This window comes from Haliotis rubra, unplaced genomic scaffold, assembly GCF_003918875.1.
Source record: "Haliotis rubra isolate DU_JTF1 unplaced genomic scaffold, ASM391887v1 Scf1, whole genome shotgun sequence".
In the NCBI taxonomy this organism is placed as follows: Eukaryota; Metazoa; Mollusca; class Gastropoda; order Lepetellida; family Haliotidae; genus Haliotis; species Haliotis rubra.
In genome coordinates, this window is record NW_025764891.1 from 3,529,305 (window position 1) to 3,550,109 (window position 20,805).

At 39.8% G+C, this 20,805-nt stretch overlaps 1 protein-coding gene across 1 annotated transcript; it reads right to left on the minus strand.

The window, feature by feature from the left end:
- Window positions 1–611: 611 nt before the first annotated feature.
- LOC124270648 (serine/threonine-protein kinase BCK1/SLK1/SSP31-like) lies at window positions 612–20,034 on the minus strand. The gene is made up of 15 exons (XM_046705712.1): window positions 19,903–20,034; window positions 17,857–17,948; window positions 17,163–17,285; window positions 16,331–16,587; window positions 12,959–14,985; window positions 11,709–11,945; window positions 10,253–10,758; window positions 9,998–10,089; window positions 9,470–9,591; window positions 8,598–8,734; window positions 7,951–8,124; window positions 7,250–7,442; window positions 6,698–6,817; window positions 4,732–5,859; window positions 612–4,544 (listed from the first exon to the last, which is right to left on the minus strand). The coding sequence occupies exons 2-15, from the start codon at window positions 17,877–17,879 to the stop codon at window positions 4,449–4,451; spliced, it is 5,235 nt and encodes a 1,744-aa protein (XP_046561668.1). The 5' UTR covers window positions 17,880–17,948; window positions 19,903–20,034; the 3' UTR covers window positions 612–4,448.
- Window positions 20,035–20,805: the final 771 nt, after the last annotated feature.

Here is a 20,805-nt window from a genome sequence, read left to right on the forward strand (position 1 = left end):
AGGCATAATTTGTAGACGTCACTTCGTTATGGTGACACAACATGTAACATGTAACTGGTTAGTGCTATGTCTGATGACATTGGTAGTGTTGAGATGTCACCAGCAGGTGGGTTGTGCTATAATGTGAGTGTCAAGTAGGTAGGGCTTTAGACGTTACAAGTAACATGTAACATGTTTCAGTGTCAGGCAGGACCAAGTGAATATGACTAAAACAACAACAACAGGTAGCCGTGCCATCCATCCATCCATCCTGAATTAGTGAGTGAGTTTAGTTTTACGCCGCACTCCGCAATATTCCAGCTGTATGGCGGCAGTCTGTAAATAATCGAGTCTGGACCAGACAATCCAGTGATAAACATCATGAGCATCGGTCTACGCACGTCAACCGAGTCAGCGAGCCCAACCACCCGATCCCGTTAGTCGCCTTTGCGACAAGCATAGGTTGGTGAAGATCAGTTATAACCCGGATCTTAATGGGTCCATCCTGAATGACAGTGAATATAGTTTACAGTTGTAACCATGGTAACAGTGATCTGAACCATTCAGTTTCCATTTATGTTATTTGGCATTAAAAAAAAACAATAGTAATTACAAAAACAACAACAATGCACTTCATTGTTTATTGGTTTATTAAAAATTTGAGACACACAAGAAGCTGTTTGCCTTTTAACAGATATTGAAGATTATTGGGTAAACAATGACTATACGCATTTGAGTTCATTCTAACTGACATCTGTAAAACAAAACTAGATTGATGTCACTGTGTATTCTTTCCACAGGGCAATTCAAATAAATACATTCATATATGTTCAGGCTCCCAGCTTTCAACAGGCACACTCTGAAAGAGACGGTTTCAGCATTCGAAAGAGGATTTCGAACAATGTAGCAAGAAACCCACAGTGTCCCTGATAAAAGCTGTGAGTCCAAAAGACGGAAACTATGTATATAAATGATCCCAATAAAGTAAACACGGTAAAATGCCATTTAACATCTTGAATATAAAACGTAGGACGGAATATGGTAATATATTTGCACTTGATATAGGAACCTGCTTACAATGTTAACATCAATGTTTGTCGTCATGCCGTTTACTCTGAACATGCTTTGAGTGAGTGTTTTATTGTTGCTGTTTGCAAGATAACAGCAACATCACCAGAAATGGGCTGAGCATATTGAAAAAGAACTTGTAAGAGAATTATTACGGAGAAGTATAGAAGTTCAAAGAATATTTGTCTTTCCATCTTTACAGGGATGTCCTGTCTAATCAGTGTTATGCACCAATAACTTCGTTTAACAATGAATAAAACATTTGCAATATTTAAAAATCTTAAACGATAAACTGGCTACCTCAGTTTGAAAACCCATTAGCAATAAGACAAACCATATTCACCACATTTAATGCCCCCAGACAAATCTCTAAACCAATCAGTATGTAATCTTTCTAAGTGCCCCTGCACAAAACCACAATTACCTTGACCGTCCATTTTTACTTGTGAATATTACCAATTTTGTGGAGATGTGTGTAGAAGGGGTATATGATCGCCTGGGAACTGTCGGGTTTTTGACACATGGACAAAGACTGTTCATTACTGAAACTTCGGAGAACAAAATTAGATCCCTGTGTATCAGGTCAGTAAGCATTCTTTGCTCTCAGTTTTCTAAGTGTCTGGTGCACATATTATGGCAAATATAGTAAGTCTAATTTTGCACCTTTAATTGCAATCAGCTGTGTATCCTAAGCTGACACTGAATCTCAAACTATCTAGAAGGATTTATCAGACCTACAAGTTACCTGATCTACAGATGAATCATCCTTATGGTACTTTGTATAGAAAGACATGACTAACTGAAGTACTAAAACAAGACATGCTATCTTTTCCAATTAGCTGAATTGTTCATAAGTACATAAATATTGGCCATAAAAAAACCTTTGAGAGAAATTGACAGGCCATAAATACTATAATTATGTTACATCACAAAGAGCCATCTGAGCAATTTCAAATTTAAAATACCGTTTGTTAAGGTTACTAAAATATGAAAATTGTAAGCATGAAAGTTCACAATGAGAAAACTCCCAACACAGGAGAAGCCAATGCTGATAATGAATGATAATCTAAACAAGCACAATTATACACTGTCCAGAGTAACAAGTGATTCTGTATACTGATTCACTATAAAAATAAATCGTAGAAGACTAGAGTTTGGTTAAAACAACCTAATAAATACATTTTAAACAGTTTGAACTGAAGACCACACAACAAATATAAAATGCATATGATAAACTGGTACTCTTGACAAGAAAACAATCAGTTTCAACTCCTATTTGATATAACAAACAAAAAAGGATAGGATCATCAATATTTCTTGCGGATGTTTTTACGAAAGTGTCTTCAGTCTTTATTAGAAAAATCTTGTACATATTCATGCTTATTTTGCTGTTCAGCATGTTCAAGAGTTCCAGATAAGCTAAATATTTGCATAATATGTCAGCGTTTTGAGCATGCAATGTGCATAAATGCACAATATAAATGGACTATTATAATCAAATCACCACAAACAAATTAATTTTGAGCTGATTGCGTAGTACAAATATGCATAAAGACATCTGATCAAACAGTTGTGTAATTACCAAGTGTTGCCTTTTCATCTTGCACACCTGACTGAAAGCAGGCTTTGGGTATATATATGAAGTCAACAACAGTGAACTTATTGTAACAAAGATGAATGCAACAGATTTTTCAGTTCCATTTGTTGAAATTTGACAATGGGGAATAGAAACAATAATCTACTCACAAAGGCTCTTGACTTACAAACTTGATTCCACTTTGTATAGATAATCCGTCACTCATAAGTTATTGTCTATATCACTCCTATAAGGTCATGTGACTCAATTCGTACTAAATACTATGCTATAGTGTAAATAGACAGATTACTTGAAATAGCTTTCAAGTAGAACTATTTAAAAACCAGTCCAACTGTCAGTTGACAAAATCAAGTAGACTCAACCCAAGAGAATAAAAGTATATTGAATACTTGTAGAAAACTATTAATATGCAATATGAGTACATACACAATGGCTGGGACTTTATCTGGATCCCTGCTCTTAAAGACATGCACAATACAGAAAATATAGGGCATTATTGGATAATACATTTTTTTTTATCAAACGAGTGACATATACCTTTATAACATTCAAGAAAGATTTTTGTATTTCTAATTCGATGAATACAAATATTAGCGACTTGACCTAAGATTGGTGTAAAGTTCACACTTGTGTTTCACAATACGGAATCCATGATAGTCATGATGGAAGCCCTGAGCTCTAACTAAGAATACAACCACAATAATAATTTGACAGTCTTCAAAAGTGAATGTAAAAATTGAAATCATTTCACATCAACCTTGACGGACAGTAGCTTGCCTTATGCAGCATGTACTCTACTCAAAGGAAGATAGGGAACACCAGATCTGTTTTTCAGCCTTCCAGTTGTGGGTGTTATTTAACTTTTGTGTGTAGTATATCAGCAAGAAGTGATTTACTGATCACTATTAAGCCATTAACAATGAGTGAGTGAGTTTGGTTTTATACGGCTTTTAGCAATATTTCAACAATATCGGGGGACACCAGAAATAGGCTTCATACATTGTACCCATGTGGGGAATCGAACCCGGGTCTTCGGCGAGACGAGTGAACACTTTAACCACTAGGCTACCCCACCGTCCCTCAAAGTAGTTATGATCCAGAGAAGTAACAACAATTTCACATAGATGTGCATTTACTTATAACAGTCTCAGAGACTTAATCCCTTGAGGATAGCACTGCAAATTTGGCAAGAAAAGCGCTTTAGAAACCATCTAAGCCAACAAATTCTAACAACACAAGTCACACTGGAGATTCTAGTACTGTAAGTCATTGTGGAGAAAAGTGACCATGTCCTTTTATAGTGCTTCAGATAAAATATGATAAAACTAATAATTTGAGTAATATTGGTCCATTATCACAGGTGAAAACAACCTGAAGCTATGCCATCACTGTTCATCTAGCCATGGAAACATCCAGAGTTATACAGGATAAATTATGCACCAGCTAGTATCCATGGTAACAGTACTTATCGATAGTCGACCATCCTCGATAATCTCCAGGGTATATGTAGAGCTGTAGATGCATCCTGGGTATAGTGGAGGTTTATCGTAACATATACCCTGGAGATTATCGAGGATGCAGTAGAATCAGTCCCCTGATATATAATTGGGAGTATCATAACTGGTTTTGTTCATCGTAGATTAAAACAACGATTGGTTGTTTCATATGTAACCAAACAGTATTATCTGGAGCAGGCATAGCCAATTGAATCATGAGTGCAGTCATTGTCAAAGACATCCAGTAGAATTAATGGCACATTATGAAATGGTCCACGGATTAAAGGTGGTGCGTTACCATGGTTACCTCAGTCGTCTTGAGTGGACCAGCTCAAGTCAGAATGTGCATGGTCACAACTTGCTGAGAGATCCTCACCCATTGCAAACCTTCGTTCTGACATGGCCTGCAATAAAACAGAATCACTGAGTTAATAAGATACACAATTTGCCAGTAAGAATGTTATATATGTTGAAGCCCCTAAGAATGATGACACCTTAGGTATTTATCAAACCATAATGGAGTTGTAATACCCTGGAATATTAGGGATAGATGAGGCCATTTTTACAAAAGAAGACATCAAGTTTACTTACATCTCTGAGTATCTCGGCAATGGAGGACAGGGTCTTGCCGTTGACTTGGGCCAAATCCTCCAACTGGTTCGGGTGGGGCTGTTGTGTTGGTTTGAGTCGGCCTCGTTGTTTCTGTAGATCTGATGCACCCACAACAAACATAGCACTCCTCACAGGCTTCGGAGTGATTCTCGGCCTGACTGCCCCCTTCTTTTGATCCCTGTCTCTCTTTAAAGGTTTAAGTTTTTGAGTCCGAGCTTCCAGTATTTGAGGAGTAAGAACAACATTTTGAAGTTTGTTATGCTGTTGATCTTCCTTTCTTGATTTGACTTTGACTGGATTTGACGGAGGTGGGAGGGGTGGTGGAGGTGGAGGAGCAGGAGGTGGGGGGATGTGGTTGTGGGGGAAGTCTGGAGAAGTAGGAGCTGCTGGAATGTCCTCAAAACTCCATGCTTCTCGACTCTTCCTAGGTGTGGGTAACTCAGAAAATTTGGACACAGCACTTTCTGGGGAGGATGACTGTCTCTTTCTCCTTGACTCAACTTGATCTTTGTCTCTTCTTCTCTGCCTTGGGGAATCTGATGTTGATGTTTTAGATATTTCTTGCAACAAAGTTGCTTTTAAATCAATCTGGGTAGGTTTAGTCCGAGATGAAACTTGTATCTTATCATGATCACTATCTCTCACCTCAGATTCATCTTCAACACTTTCTAAACTGAGTTTCTCAATTTTCTTTGTTAAACTAGAACTGGAGACAGAAGCCACTTCTTGACCAGAAGACAATATCTCCTGTTTGTGTTCCCGGTTGGAACGAGCAGACGTCACTCTGGAACACACAGGAGTGTTATCATCTGAGTTGTCTTTCTCTTCACTCTCCAAACTGTCATCACTCATATCAGACGACTCATCAAGGTCTTCCTCAATGTCTGATGACCCAGATTCTGATACATCACTCAATTCACCTTGACCTTGAGCTGTAACATCCAGGAGGCTGGCTAGCTTGGTTGACTCTAGAGTCGATGTCACGAGTGAGATGATGTTGCGTGTTGACTGGACGTCTTCCAGAGCTTCCTGAGGAACCCCAGCTTGCTGGAACAGAGCTCTCCAGTCAGGGGGGAAGGAAAGGCTCTCCAGTGTGGACAACACCTCCTGGAACAGCAAATACGATATAATTTATAATGTTTTAGAGACACTGAAACAAATTACAGTGCCCTGTAAAATAAAAGCAAGAAAGAACAAAGGATCCATAATATGATGAACACCATTCATGTTATTTGGGTATGGCAAAACACACTTGAGCAAGTCATTTAAGTATGATTACTGATGTCTTCTTATGTTATAATATAGCTTATAGGTTGCCAGGCACTAATTCAGAAACACTCAATACATTTTTAGGATTGTAAAGCTGTTAAGAACAATTTCGTTGATTCAAACAAACTGATATCTAACTGAGCTGTTTTTGTTGAATGATTGCAGTCATTTGAAATACAAACTCTGGTGTTAAACCTGGAGCATCTGTACCTCATGATGTCACATAATGCATTCAGATTTTGTGCAACAGCTGACTTAGTTGACACATTTATAAAATTATTATATTTAAGGAGTTTGCACATTATATTTTGACCTGTCAAAATATGTATTTACCTGGGATGTTTGACAAAAAATACTATTTGAAATTCACAATTTAAACCTGTGCATCAGTACCTCACCTTGTCACTAAACATTACAGATCAATGTCAACAGAACTTAATGCATTTATATCTGTGGTCAGTCACACCTGTGTACATTAAACATTACAAATTACGGGTTTGTCTTTCACAATCTGTTTAACATTTATTATCATCATATGCATGATCAGTGACACCTGTGTACTAAACCAAACTGCCTATTTCTTAACATGTATATCACTATATGCATGATCATGACAACAGAGCCAAACTGCCTTTTCTTGGGATGATTTCTATTGGCATCACAAACAGTAACGAACCTTGAAGACCGGACGCCGGGCTGGCTTGTGGTCCCAACACCTGGATATAAACCCTGCTAGCTCCACAGGACACTCCATTGGAATCTCTGGACGTTTGTTCAATCTCACTTTCTCCAGGATCTACAGATGAAGAATCCACAGTTAAACATCGGATCCAGCTTCCCATTTCGTCATTGAGTGAACATGGTATTTATACAACAAGAAGGCACTCCAAAAGTTCTGACAATTGTACCTGTGCTGGGAATTAAACCTGTGCTTGGTGTGAAAAGTCAACCCTTCAGCCACTGAGCTAAACCACTTAACCTTTCACATAAAGACCAAGTACAATCAGTAGACTTTTATTACCCCAAGTACACACTTTAAAAAAAATACTATGTGTGTTTCCACTGTACTTTATTTGATGAAATACACATAAGTGAATCTGTTGCTAGATAATGTCATCAGATGCTCTGACAAACAACCACCAAATGTATCAGATTCCAGAAATAAGTGGATGAATATCTGATAATTAATTCAGTGGGCATACTGTCTGCAGCGCCGCATGGAACGCACCTGGAACATTGAGCTCCCATCATAGGGAATCTTCCTGGTCAGCATCTCCCAAAGAATCATCCCAAAACTGTACACGTCTGCTTTGGGAGTTACCTCCCCTGCCTGCAGTAGTTCAGGGGCCATCCAAGCTGGTGACCCTTGAATCTGCTCCTTCACCTTGCTGGCCTTGGCAGCATTCTGATCAGCTTCATGTCTGAATACAGAAATACACATGAGAGTGAGTGAGTGAGTGAAAAGAGGATGTTGTCGAATACTGTTTCCCCACCAGGGGGCCTTGGTGTGAGACCACTGTGGATCACTTGTCACCCGCTCCATGCTGTTGTTATTTCCCCACCTTGGCTCCTTCAGTCTTATGTAACACATGTTATGTTTGTGATTACACTTTCTCAGTAAGGATAGATTCTATTACAAATTCGAACCTCCACTCTTAGAGTGAAGCATCTAGTCGCCAGGTGTATGCACACATCACAACTGACACAACATATGGAATAAGTATGGTCCTGGGGGCCTATTCTTCCCTGAAATCCCATGAGGGAGGATATAGCAGACTTCAGAGCCATCAGTATTTTAGAAGTTTTGTTTGGTTTTAAACAAGTTCAGACATTTTTTAAAGGAGGAAAGGGGAGTTGATATTTATTTTAGTACATAAATAGCACACAAAGTTGAAAGATCTTATTTTGCTAAAGAGGAAATAGACATACTTGAGCTTTGAGAAGCCAAAGTCAGCAATCTTGGCTCGATCTCCCGTCCCAATGAGGACGTTCATGGACTTGAGATCAAGGTGGAGCACTGACGGTCGATGGTTGTGAAGATACACCATCCCAGCAGCGATGTCTCGGGCTATCTGGTAATACTCAGCATGGTCAAGAGACTCTCTGGAACATGGAGGACATGGTCACAAGACAAAATGAGGAATTTGACAGGACATTATAATGTCAAGGCGGACATGGCAATGTCAAGATCACAAAATGTGTGAATTTCAAGGTCATGATATAGATTTCAGGAGGGACAAAAGAGGGTCATATGATCAGAATATTTGGCAGGAAGTGCAACTTTCAAAAGGTCAAAATGTAGAATTTGGAAGGAAGTGACAATGTCAAGTTCACAAATTTAAATTTGCACTGGAGACTCATTGACAATATACTACTTGGCAACATATAACAATCTAAAGGATATATAAAGTTGTATGTTTCATTTTTGACTCACCAACTTCTAGCCTGCCGATCACACATTAATCTAAATGATACAGTATGGAATTTTAGAACATATGGTAAGTGCAAGAATTTGAATGCTACGTGAATCAATCTGTCACATTGGGTGTCATATATAGACCCAGAGCAGTATGTACCTGTTAGGATTGTGCAGCAAAACAAAGAGGTTTCCTTTACACATGTACTCCAGCACCATGAGCGGCAGACGTCGTGAAGTACAAACACCAATCAGCATGACGACACGTGGATGTCGAAGGTCACGCAGTAAGCTCACCTTCAAAAGTAACACAGGTCTTAATGGTTGTACAGTTTTCTATTGACAGTAACAATTTTGACCAAAACAATACAAGAACTGATTGTTACTTTTGAGCAGGGCATGCCCAATCTTGACATACTCACTCACTCACTCTGTGAGTGTCCCCAAGTATTTGTTTGCTGACACTAAGCACGGACTAAGTTTGATCAGGTGGTCTGGGCTTTATTGTGACAGGGTGTCCAAAGGTGTTGATTGTTGCTCATATTTAAAGTCACTGGTTGCCTTTTGGATTCATTAAATTACAGGTTACTGTCCTATAACTGGGCTATTGCTGACAGTTCTCTTAGAACATTTACTCTATCACTTAACACATACCGCATGTTGAACATTTACTCTATCACTTAACACATACCGCATGTTGAACATTTACTCTATCACTTAACACATACCGAATGGTGAAATACTAAGATCAAATAAATCAGCCAGGGGCTGATTGAGCTATTGCCCTAACTATTCCTGCTGAGGACACATAAAAAATGCAATATGTTTAATAAGCAGAATCATGGTCCCTCTAGAGAAACTTTTTTCAAATGGGCACCATCTATGAATGTACAGTGAACCTGGGAATTTTGTTGCTTTTATTTAGGGCTGAACCAACACCTATAAAGCTGTCCACAAAATGAGTGCTAGACGGCCACCTTTAAGCAGGGTAAGTAGACACCTCATAAAGGACATTGTCAAGCGTCATGTTACCTCCGCAGCGAAATAGTTCTTGTCCTGAGATGACAGCGGCACTCTGAGACGTTTGACTGCCACGTCAGCTCCCTGATAGCGGGCTCGGTAGACTCGGGAGAATGCTCCTTCACCTATCAGATCTGGGAAAACAAATTTCATTAACATCAACTGGGTCGCATCTTCCTGAGGCAAGTAAGTTGACTTAACTATGCAAGTCCAGTTTCTACCCTTGAGACATAGAAAATATCTATCTATGTTTAAATGCAATTTGCCAATTCTGCAAGTGACAGAAACCAGCAAATCACCTTATTGTTTCAGAGTGAAATGTTGAGTTTGCTACATGAAATTGATTGGAGTATGCATAGGCTTACTGGGCCAGCCACAGTGTAACCTATTCCAACCTAGTTCACCACCAAGGGTTGAAACTGGACTGTACTCAGTATAATCCCTTGCCTACAGAAGATGGTGGGGGCAAGGCTGGGGCTAAACAACTGAATTTCACTAATCATGAAACATCACGTAGCCATGGCAACAGCCATTCCTTACCTTCCTCCTGGTACTGAAGGTCCTTGTAGTCCAGTTCCGACTTCCGGACTGGGTCATTGTGCTGCAGACGGGTCAATTCTGACTGGAGGTGCCTAGGTGGAGGAATAACAACAGCATGAAGGGATGTGTGACAGGACTGTAGTGATAAACATTGATCTCTGAGTGGAGGTGCCTACGTGGGGAAATAACTGTGTATAATAACTTATTTTTCATTAGCTGTATAATATAACTATTTGATTTCTGTCCACATCTCACCTGATCTGCTTCCTGTGATCATCCTTCTCTTTCCTGATCTCATCTAACAACTCCCTCTTGCTCATTGACAGGGATGCAACTCCAGATGGCATTTTTGACCTTGAACTCTGACCTTGCTTACTGACACTAGCACTTGTCAACACATGCACAGGATCTTCTTTCCCTTTATATTTTACAGGCACAAGTTCTTTTACAAGGTCATGTAAGACATCACCAGAAGGTTCTATCACTGCAGACTTCTTAACTGAAGTCGTTTTTTTCATTTGTTTGGCACTTCTGTCTGAAGCAGGATTGTCTCTGGGACTAGATCGTTCTGGCAGTGTTCCGAGTCTATGTGAGTCGGTGTCAGATTTTGGACTAGAAACCTCTTCCGGAACCTGCTGCAGCTCGTCATTAGTTCTGGAAGCCAAACCCTTTTCAATCTCCTCCAACTGTTTTTGAAGGTCACGTACAATGTCAAGGGTAAGTTTTTGTTTATCCACAGATTTTCTTTGCAGGTCCCTTATCTGAAAGAAACAAATATTTCAAATAAACAATTGACAAGCTCAAGGATATAATCAAGTACCGGAAAGACTCATTATCCTTTATATGGACCAACACAATCTGCTATGTTGTCTCTGAAAAACAAATATTTTCTTCACAGTAAATATTAAAAAAAAGCTTATAAGTGTAGGCATGTTGATATCACGAGCACTGTTTCTTACAAGTTTGTCACTACTAAAGGTCTTTGAAAAGCTGTTCAGATTTTTAGCTGTGATTTCATAAAATGAATGGCTCAGAATCATAGTAGCACCACTGGAGGAACCTGTACATACAAAGTTTCATCATCCAGCAGGTGCGAGATGAGGCGACTTGTATAGATGACAGATGATGCCAACTTTGACAGAAGCTCATGACAACCAAACTGATCGTCCAAAACAATGTCAAACTTACTTAGGCTGAAGGGGTCGTTGTCGGCACAGGTACTACAGATACGTACCCCAGGTACGCTTCTGTGTACAGATATGTACCCTAAACAAAGTCAAAATACAGAAACGTAGCCGGTACCCTAAAAGGCAGACGAGTCCATATTCCTCAATCCAAAACCGAAACCGCATGTAGTTGTTCCCGTTCAACTGATTGCGAGTGGTATCATATACATCGCGAAATATCCGTTACTGTGTATTCTCATTACTTACATAACGCAATCAAATGTATCTAATACAACAGCATGACAGTTCCGATCAAGAATACGACACAATGGGAATGGAATCGTCCTAGGGTACGTTTCTGTATTCTCATTATGGCCAGGGTACGTTTCTGTATACAGAAACGTACCTGGGGTACATATCTGTAGTACCCGTGCCGACAACGACCCCTTTAGCCTTACTTAGGGATGAACATCATAAAGTGTGCGTAGACATCTTTATCAACAGTGGAACAAGAGTGTTGAATGTGAGATGTTACCAGTCCTCACCATTAAGTCAACATTCTTAATTTTCTCTCTGGCACTCAGAGAAGTTTCAGGTGTAGAGTTGTCTCCCTTCCTGGGAGAGACCGAAGTAGGAATTGGTCTTGCTTCCACTCTGATTGGGAAGTTATCATTGATGGTGTCCTGGGGTGAGATTTGATTGGTCTCCTTGTTGCCTGGATCAGGTGGTAAGGAGAAGAATTCAAGTGGGTCTTGGTCTGCCTCATGAGGCCTGGTTGACAACTGGAATTGAAAAAGTATTGAACACACCTTAATACACAGTTGATCGACAGGGCCCCAATAATAAACAAGGCTGAAAGCGAACCAGTGACGTGATCAAGATGATTGGTTCCTGTTTGCTTGTTGTTAAAGCAATATTCCAGGTGTATATTATGGCAGTCTGTATAATATGGTAACAAAATGTGTCTGAATGAGAAGACTGACTGAGTTTGGTTTTACGCCGCTTTTAGCAATATTCCAGCAACATCACAGCGGGGGACACCAGAAATGGGCTTCACACATTGTACCCATGTGGGGATTCAAACCCAGGTCTTCGGCATGACGAGCCAACGCTTTAACCATTAGACTACCCCACCGCCCCCTGAATGAGAAGAACTTTAATAGATGACAAGTGAGTGAGTTTAGTTTTACACCACACTCACTGTGACTCAGCAATATTCCAGCTATATGGCAGTGGTCTGGGCCAGACAATCCAGGGATCAATATATGACAAGATTACATGGTCATTAGATTCATGCAAGTAAATTAATAAAAGCTGTAATGAAATGAACTGATGACAAAAGAAAAATTAAAAACAAAAATCATGTCTAGACGAGACAGTTTCTTTGAGTGACATCATCAGTATCAAATGACTTACCATGTCAGCGAACCTAAACACCCGATCCTGTGAATCGCTTCTTACAACAAGCATGAATTGCTGAAGACCATGCTACCCAGATACTGTGTACTAATACAAATAATCCTTGTGTGTCCCTATGCCTATCTTACACAAGCTCATACGTTACACTATTGCAAATGATTTCAGAAGACATTTAACATTTCTAATATATCCTGCCTTAAACATTAGTCATGATAATCACTTCATTATTCCATACATTTGCAGGAAGTGAAACTTGACCACAACATTTTCTGTCCTCAAATCAACTTGACTGTTCTTGAGTTTTATTCTAAGACCCGAGAATACATTTATGTATCTTAAATCTCTCTTCCGTATGGAGGATAAACTTGATATTCACCTGCACTGATCCCTTGCTGTCCAGTCTCCCTCTCCCAGTGTGCTTGGCGGCCATCTTGTCTCTCCTCTTACGTCTGCTCTCTTCCATTCTCTGTTGCTGCAATGTTTCCTTCTTTGTCTTGGTCTGAATGTCTTCTCGCTTCTGAGCTGCAGCAGAAATCCCTGCTTCTGCTTGTTTCTTTAGAACCTCTAAAGGTCTTCCCTTACTAGACTTGCCCCTTCCGACTTTAGCTCTGCCATCAGCACTGTCATCTCTTGCAGCAGTCTGCTTACCACTTGGTAACTTCTTAGGCACAGATTGCACAGACTTTTGACGTGTGAGTTGTCTCCCCCTGGTTGAACCATCACTACTTAAACTCCTTTCCCTATCAGACTGTACACGTGATGCAGAAGAGCTTCTTTGAAGTGGAGTCCTTTGTTTACGAGTCACTCCTTTTGATTCATCTACTGATGACGGTTTTATATCTTTCTGGGATTCAAGATAAGATTTTCTGTCCACTGGTGGTTTCCTATCCAAGTCATGTTTCTCAACAACAGGATCAGTTCTTTTCTTTTCTGATGCTAAGAAAACTTCCCTTTCGGACTGTTCCATAGACAAAATCTTCACATTCTGTTCCCTGAGTTTTTTCTTTATCTCATCCTTTCCTTCCTCCCCAGCGAATACAGAAAAATCAAATTCATCCTTTCCCATCTTCCTCTGTAGTCTCCCTCTTCCTTCATCAATCATCTCTGTGGGGTTCTGTTTCAGAGTCGACCCCACAGCAGCGAGCAATTCATCCACTGTCATATTAGCTGAAGGAGAAGATGACTTGAGGGCTGACACAGATCTAAGGATCTTGTTAACGGGTCCGACAGCTGTGATACCCATCTGGTTCAACTGTTCAGCTGTTAAATCCTTCAGTGTCTCCATATCAATTTCATTCTCAGCAAACACCTTGATGTACCGATTACAGTCCCTCAATCCCAGATCTTGTAACCAGGTCACAACATCCTGGTGACATACTATCTTGTTCCCTGTTGAAGTGTCTATAGATCCATTGGCAACATTTGGTGCGTTAAAAGAAACACTGACACCTCTATTCTTCAAGTCCATCAATCCTCCTAGAACAGGAGTGTCTGAGATGTCATCTGATGGTAGAGGACAGTGAGGTCTTCCTCCAGCATCACCTGCTTTGTGAAGTGAGGCCAACCATGCATCCCTCTCAAAACATGCTCCCCCAAACTGAGGATCATCCCATCGGTCTGGAGAGGTCTCAAGATCTGAGCTGTAATCACTTGTCAGAACCTCCCTCGATTTTGGATTTGAGGACACAGAAGTATCCTTCATATTCACCCTCTCCACGTCATTTATAGCAAGCTTTACCTCATCAAAATTAGACTTAGTCACATCCTTTGTTGCTTTGGACTCTTCAGTTTTACCACCCACACCATACTTCAAGTTTTGTCTGTTCTTCTTCATCTCCTTGCAGTCTGTATTATTTCTAACTTTAGCACTTTTTGTCTTTTTAAAAGGAGTCTCATAAGGCTTTGAATTACTGCCTGCAACCATATTGATATAATCCTCCATGGGAGCTCGAGCAGCTTGTCTGGAATCTCTAGCACGTCTACTGGCCTGTCCTGAAGGATTCACCACACTCTTTTCAGATGCAACAGCTTTAGGTCCAGTCATCATCTCCTGGTTACCAGGAGTCTGAGATGACAAGTGGTCAACAAACACCTGCTCTACCATGACATCATCCTGAGGGTCTGGAGGGGCAGGTCTGTGGATGACGTTAGCACTGACTTTCTGAAGAACTTTATGTTTGAGACTATCAATCTTCAGAGGATCAGTAGGAAACAGTTTGCCATCTACATTTGCAGAACCATCCTGAAATAGCTTCCCTTCTGAGACAGCATCCCTTGCCCTGGATGCAGTGGGCTGTTTTGTAGCAACAGAAGAGACAGACTCCTTTGAAGAGTTTCCTCTGGCTGGTTGATGACTAGATGACATTTTCCCTGATACAGGTCTTGAAGAAGTCTTTTGTTGCTCTGAAAGTAGGATGGATATATCTGAATATTGCAAAGCCTTGTGCCAGTATGTCATGTACATCTGCATTGAAACCTCTTTAGCAGTGTATGAAATAAGCAAAAACCCCAGCCAGACATCAGGGCTAGTAACTTCAAAATGGATTTAACAAGACCAGACACAAGTGTTGGAAATTGGTTACAACTGATCGATCATCAAAAATAATTGGTTAGCGTCATTTATCAAACTTTCCTGGTTATGCTTGTTAATGCACAAAAAATATAGAAAAAAAACCATATATAGCTCTTTTGGTCTTTTTTCAAATTTCACATCTTTAAAGGATGACTAGTATGTTAGGAACAAATTTCCTAAAGTCTATAAGATAAATTCTATCATTGGAACGAGCTTGTAGTGCTTATGAAATGTAACAGACAAAACCAACCTTGTGAAAAATATTGTTAATGCAAACAAGTGTTCCAAAATTGTTTGTGTTCGATTATGAGAAAACATGGTCGACAGTTTGTTCGCTTAGTCATTGCGACCAATCTTCGATTATTTCAATTAATCGGATCACCACTACCAGACACCAAAATATGACACAGATGTATATAACATCTAAAATTTTTACCAGACCATCGGGCTGGCTAGCTGTAAATCTAGACCGTCCGTCCAAAATCTAACCCGTCTCAGGTGGTCGGACGGGCCTTATTTCATACACTGTCTTTACCCTGGAACTTGTTGATACAGAACCCAGTTTTCTTGGAACTCAAAGGTAAAAGACATACAATTTAAACCTACAACCTGAATGTTTAATCAAAAATCTTTAAACCTACAAAATAGGTCAGGTGTTCCTGGACATATATTCCTTGGTATTGACTTCCAGGATATCACCTTGGCATTTGAAGAAGTTAGTTAAGAAATATTTACTGCTATAAATGGGCCCAAAAGAAAGGCTAGATCTCCCAGGTAACTATACTTTCAAACAAGGAACCTTAAACAACGAAACAATCAAATACAACAACAAAATCACAATTTGAAACACTGTTTTCAGTCAGTTAATATATTACATCACCCAAGGAAGAAGACTGACTGACTGACTGAGTTTAGTTTTACGCCGCTTTTAGCAATATTCCAGCAATATCACGGCGGGGGACACCAGAAATGGGCTTAACACCAAGGAAGGAGATAAAGTATAACTCAGACATTTCCAAATTACTTTTTAAATCACATGTATACTGTTCAAAAGAGGTTAAGCACCATCCATTTCTCTCACATCACAATAATTGATTTGTCATCCATGAATGGTCCTTAGTTTCATTTGAATAGTATATTTTTGTGTACAATATTGCTTCCTGTCACATGACCTACCCTTCTGTTTTCGGTTATCCCTCTTCAGCCTGGCTGATGACCTCATTCGATCGACACTGCCAACTTTGACCAGCTGTGAATCCTTCTCCTCATGTTTACCTGGAGTTCCTTGCCTCCCCCCAACCCCTGCTGACACGTCCCCTGGTACCGCTGACTCCTCCTCCAGACTGTACCTCTCCTCCAGGTCCTTGCTGGACTTGTACGTCCTCAACCTGCCCTGCCCACCATGCTCCCACCTCGACCCGCCCACCTCCTTCCTGTAGGGAAGATATAGAGAATATCACACAGGAGTCTTTGGATATCAAAGCTCCTACAGTTGATATAAAGATTCTCATATGTGTGTCTTGATATCAGATATATCCACTCAAAGTAGATACATGTACGTAGAATCTCACCTTTGTGTCTTTTGACATCAAATGCTTCCACTTTAATTAATATAGAGAATCTTACACGAGTGTCTTTTGATATCAAATATGTCCATGAATCGAGAGAGTAAACTTGCATCTTGCCAAGGAGCCTTTTATTGGTGAGTGTGGAAACATATTTGCTATCAAACACTGTGAGGGTAAAATCATTCTTCTAGCTTTGTCAGCAGATAACCATTGTATTGAGAGTAAAATATACAGCTAACCAGCCTCAGTGTCAGAGATTTGTGAGGTCACTTGATTGTGACATCATTATACTCAGAACAGACGGCACTACAATGATCTGCAAAGCAAGACCTTACCAAGAAAACCTGCAGACCTTGCAACCCCCAAAATCTTTAAGGATGTTAAACTGCTCTGTTAAGCATGTTGTTGGACACCCAAACAGACATGTCCACTGAACCCACCTGAGAGTGGTCCGGAGGCTGGTCTGCTCCGAGTTATGGATGTGTTTGTGTAGCAGTAGAGCATCTTCCAGCTCCTCAATCTCACGCTCCAGCTTCTTGTTCTCACATTGGAGGCCAGTACGTCTGTGGACAGAAGTTGCAGCTGGTATTACCAAATAGTGGCCCAGCAAAATCACATGGCAACAGTGAGTTAGAGTGTGAATCACTAAGGCTTTCTGCAGTATCAAGGCAGAGAAAATCATAAATGCAATGGGTTTCATATGAGGAATCGAACCCAGGATTTGTTAATTCATTTAAATATTATGCCCAAATCAGAAGTGCCCATCAAATGTTAATTTTGTTTAAGAGAGATAAAGAAATATGTCATCCTGCTCCATATATTGCCATCATTTGTACAGAGAATCTTGAAGGGTCCACTCTGATACTGGCCTGATCAGATAATTTAAATTCAAATGAAGTGACCCCCCTTTGTAGAAGATCTCTTCGTGCAGAGAGGTATCAAATCGGAGTAAACCATCTTATTTAATGAGATAAACCCAATAATGGACTCATATTAATCAATATCTTGTCATGTCATGAGATGAGATTAAAATGGGTGCGTTCCTAACCTTCTGTTGAGTGGTATACCACTGAAAGGTTATAATCAAGTACTAATGATTAATATGAATATACTTCATGCTAAGAAATTGATTACCTCTTGTCACTCTTCCTGGACATTGTTCCTTACATCAGGACAGGTTTGTTGCCATGATAACATTCAAATAAGTTCACCGAACCACTATTGATCTGTAAATGAAAAAAAACATATGCTTTCAGATATCACTGAATTTCTGAATATTCTATTTTTACAATTATGGTAGTCACTATCCATCTGTGTGCTAGGATGTAGATCAATTGTAATAGAGGGGAACTCCCAAAAAGAGGTATTGGCTTAAAATAGAATATCAAAAGAGAATTATCAAAAGTACACATAATAGTTTAGTGAGTTAGTTGGGTTTAATGCTCTTGTGGACAGTATTCAAGATATATGACAGTATATCAATGTGGGAGGAAACAAACTTCTTGGTGGTGGTGGAATTGGGTTTAACGTCGTGCTGGAGAATATTTCGCTCATATGACGACGTGCATGCGTGTGTATGTGTATGTGCGGCTGCTTGTACTAGCTCAGACTTAAGCTGGTTTTATAGTGCTAGCCCACTGTGATACCATGCCGCAGTGAAGCATGAATACCCCACTCAGACACATTATACTGACTCCGAGCTGACCAGTCCTTGTTGTACCTATTAATGCCGAGCGCCAGGCAGGGACCAACAAGTACCATATTTTAACGTCTTTTGGTATGACGCAGTCGGGGATCAACCCGCGACCTTCTGCACTCCCGGGCGGACGCTCTAACCACTACACCACGGAGGTGGTAAACTTCTTGGACATTATATACACTGGAACATTGTTTTGGTGGTCAAACTGCTGCTGAGCTGGCAGTTAAGCTGTCATTTGTGGAACATTACTACAATATTCTACTAAAGGCCTGTTGAGATTCTGGGTAAGAAGATAGGTCCCAAGAACATGTGCTTGACATAAGAGGCTACTTAGATTGGGTGGTCAGAATCAGTGAGTTGCATGGGGTTATACTCCAATTACATGGATCAATGCTCAATGTCAATCACTCGATCTCTTGTCTGATCCAGACTCTATTACTGTATTTGGCACCATTTGTCAACTATCCAACTAGTCTGCGGCTTTATTCAGACAAGTATTTGAGGGAAATGATTAGAATAAGGGACAGAACAGTAAGTCTGTCTCAGACTAACGGACTAGTGGTTGTGTCTGTCCCAACATCAGTATTTACAGACTTCAACCATACAGATGCAAACAAAATCGCTGGGTTCTATAAAAAATAATGAAATGATACATTAGTAGAGAGAAAGGATCACTGCCACTTGACGGACCCCTTGCTACATGGATTTGGCACACCTGCATGATACATAACCACTCGGGTTTACCTGCAGCTAACCACATTAAGGTAAGGAACATCTGCTAGTATATTATCATTTCATAACTATTTTATTTACAGATATTACAAAAATAGAAATATTTAGGGATACCACACTATCATGGAAACAACTGATAAACATCATATGGCACTCAAATAAAAGTAAGGAGCGACATATGGGACATTTTTCATGGGAAGAACGTAGCCTGACATTGGCTATGATCGACATGGGTCTGATTTTGCCTGTAATCTGATAACTCCTGTCAGGTATCAACTATCCTAAGCCAAAATCAATATCCTGTGCTTTACATTATTAAAATTAACATAAAACCTTGAAAATTGACATATGTTTGCTTCGGTTACTGGATCAAATTATGTGAGGCATATATTTTCTAGTCATAGATTAAACGATTTAGGCAAGAAATTATACTATAAATATTTATATATCATGCTTTATCGGTATGTATCTGATGAAACACAAAGCTTTATTGATAATACAAGTTAAACGGACATGGCCGGCATATGATATATACACAAAATATATCATACGCATTACCAGCAGCGGTGTATATGTTTCCATAATTGCTTGTGCATGTTATAAACGCTTGTAATAGTACAACAATGTGTGAAAGGTTATCAGTCATCTGCCGAGCCAGACTAGCCCAGTCGTTGACAAGTATTGACTTGACGTCTCGCTACGCTCAGCTCACGCATTTCACTACATAGTGTTAGTGTTATTTCACCTACCTAGTTGATATTTACCACCGAAAAACACAATATATCCATTCAACCTGACATCACGTGTACGTAATAACGAGGCAATGATGTCAAACTAGATGCTCCCGTTATTTCGCATCTGAAGAATGTTTCCAATGTACACAACAGCGATAATCAAAGGGACGTAATCCCATAACTCGACTGTAGCACACCACTAAACAGAAATTACAGGCAGAATTTCTGCAATTTCTAATTTTTTATTTCAAATTTGATCTCAACTTTCGAAATAACCAAATGAAACATTAAAATGATATTACAAGTACCTGAATCGTCAAAGCGATTTCAGCAGACGCAAGAATGAATACCATTACACAAGTAGACCTACCTGTAACGGGATCTCTTTGAATGGTTCTGAATACGTAACGTAATGCTCGTCAAAGCTGCATTAGAACGACTCAGACCGAAGGTATATGATTTAAGTAAGATCATATTTTACATTTGTTACAATTAACCATAGCATTTCTATTTATTTATACGCACAGACGAACAACAGTTTGAAAACCAACAACATTTTACTGTGGATTTTGAGGGAGCATTTTTCTGACAAGAAGACTAGATACAAATCGGCCTAAAAAGCAACAACTCAAGACATGCCAAATTTATCTTAACGCCACTAACACCTGCCTAGTTGTTATTTCACTGTAAACCTGACACACCTGTGCACTATCACCTGTAGCCCACCTGTAATCACCTGCAGTATCTCGCAGCATCTGCCACGCTGCTCGAACTGATTAACACCAGTGCGCCTTGTCTCAAATGTTACTTATAATTAATGCAAAGAGACAATCTAGCTTTCCATTGATTTTTTCTGTCGACTAAATTGGCGTAGATTCAGCGTACTGCCTGCTGTGGAAACTGTGGTGGGTCAGATGA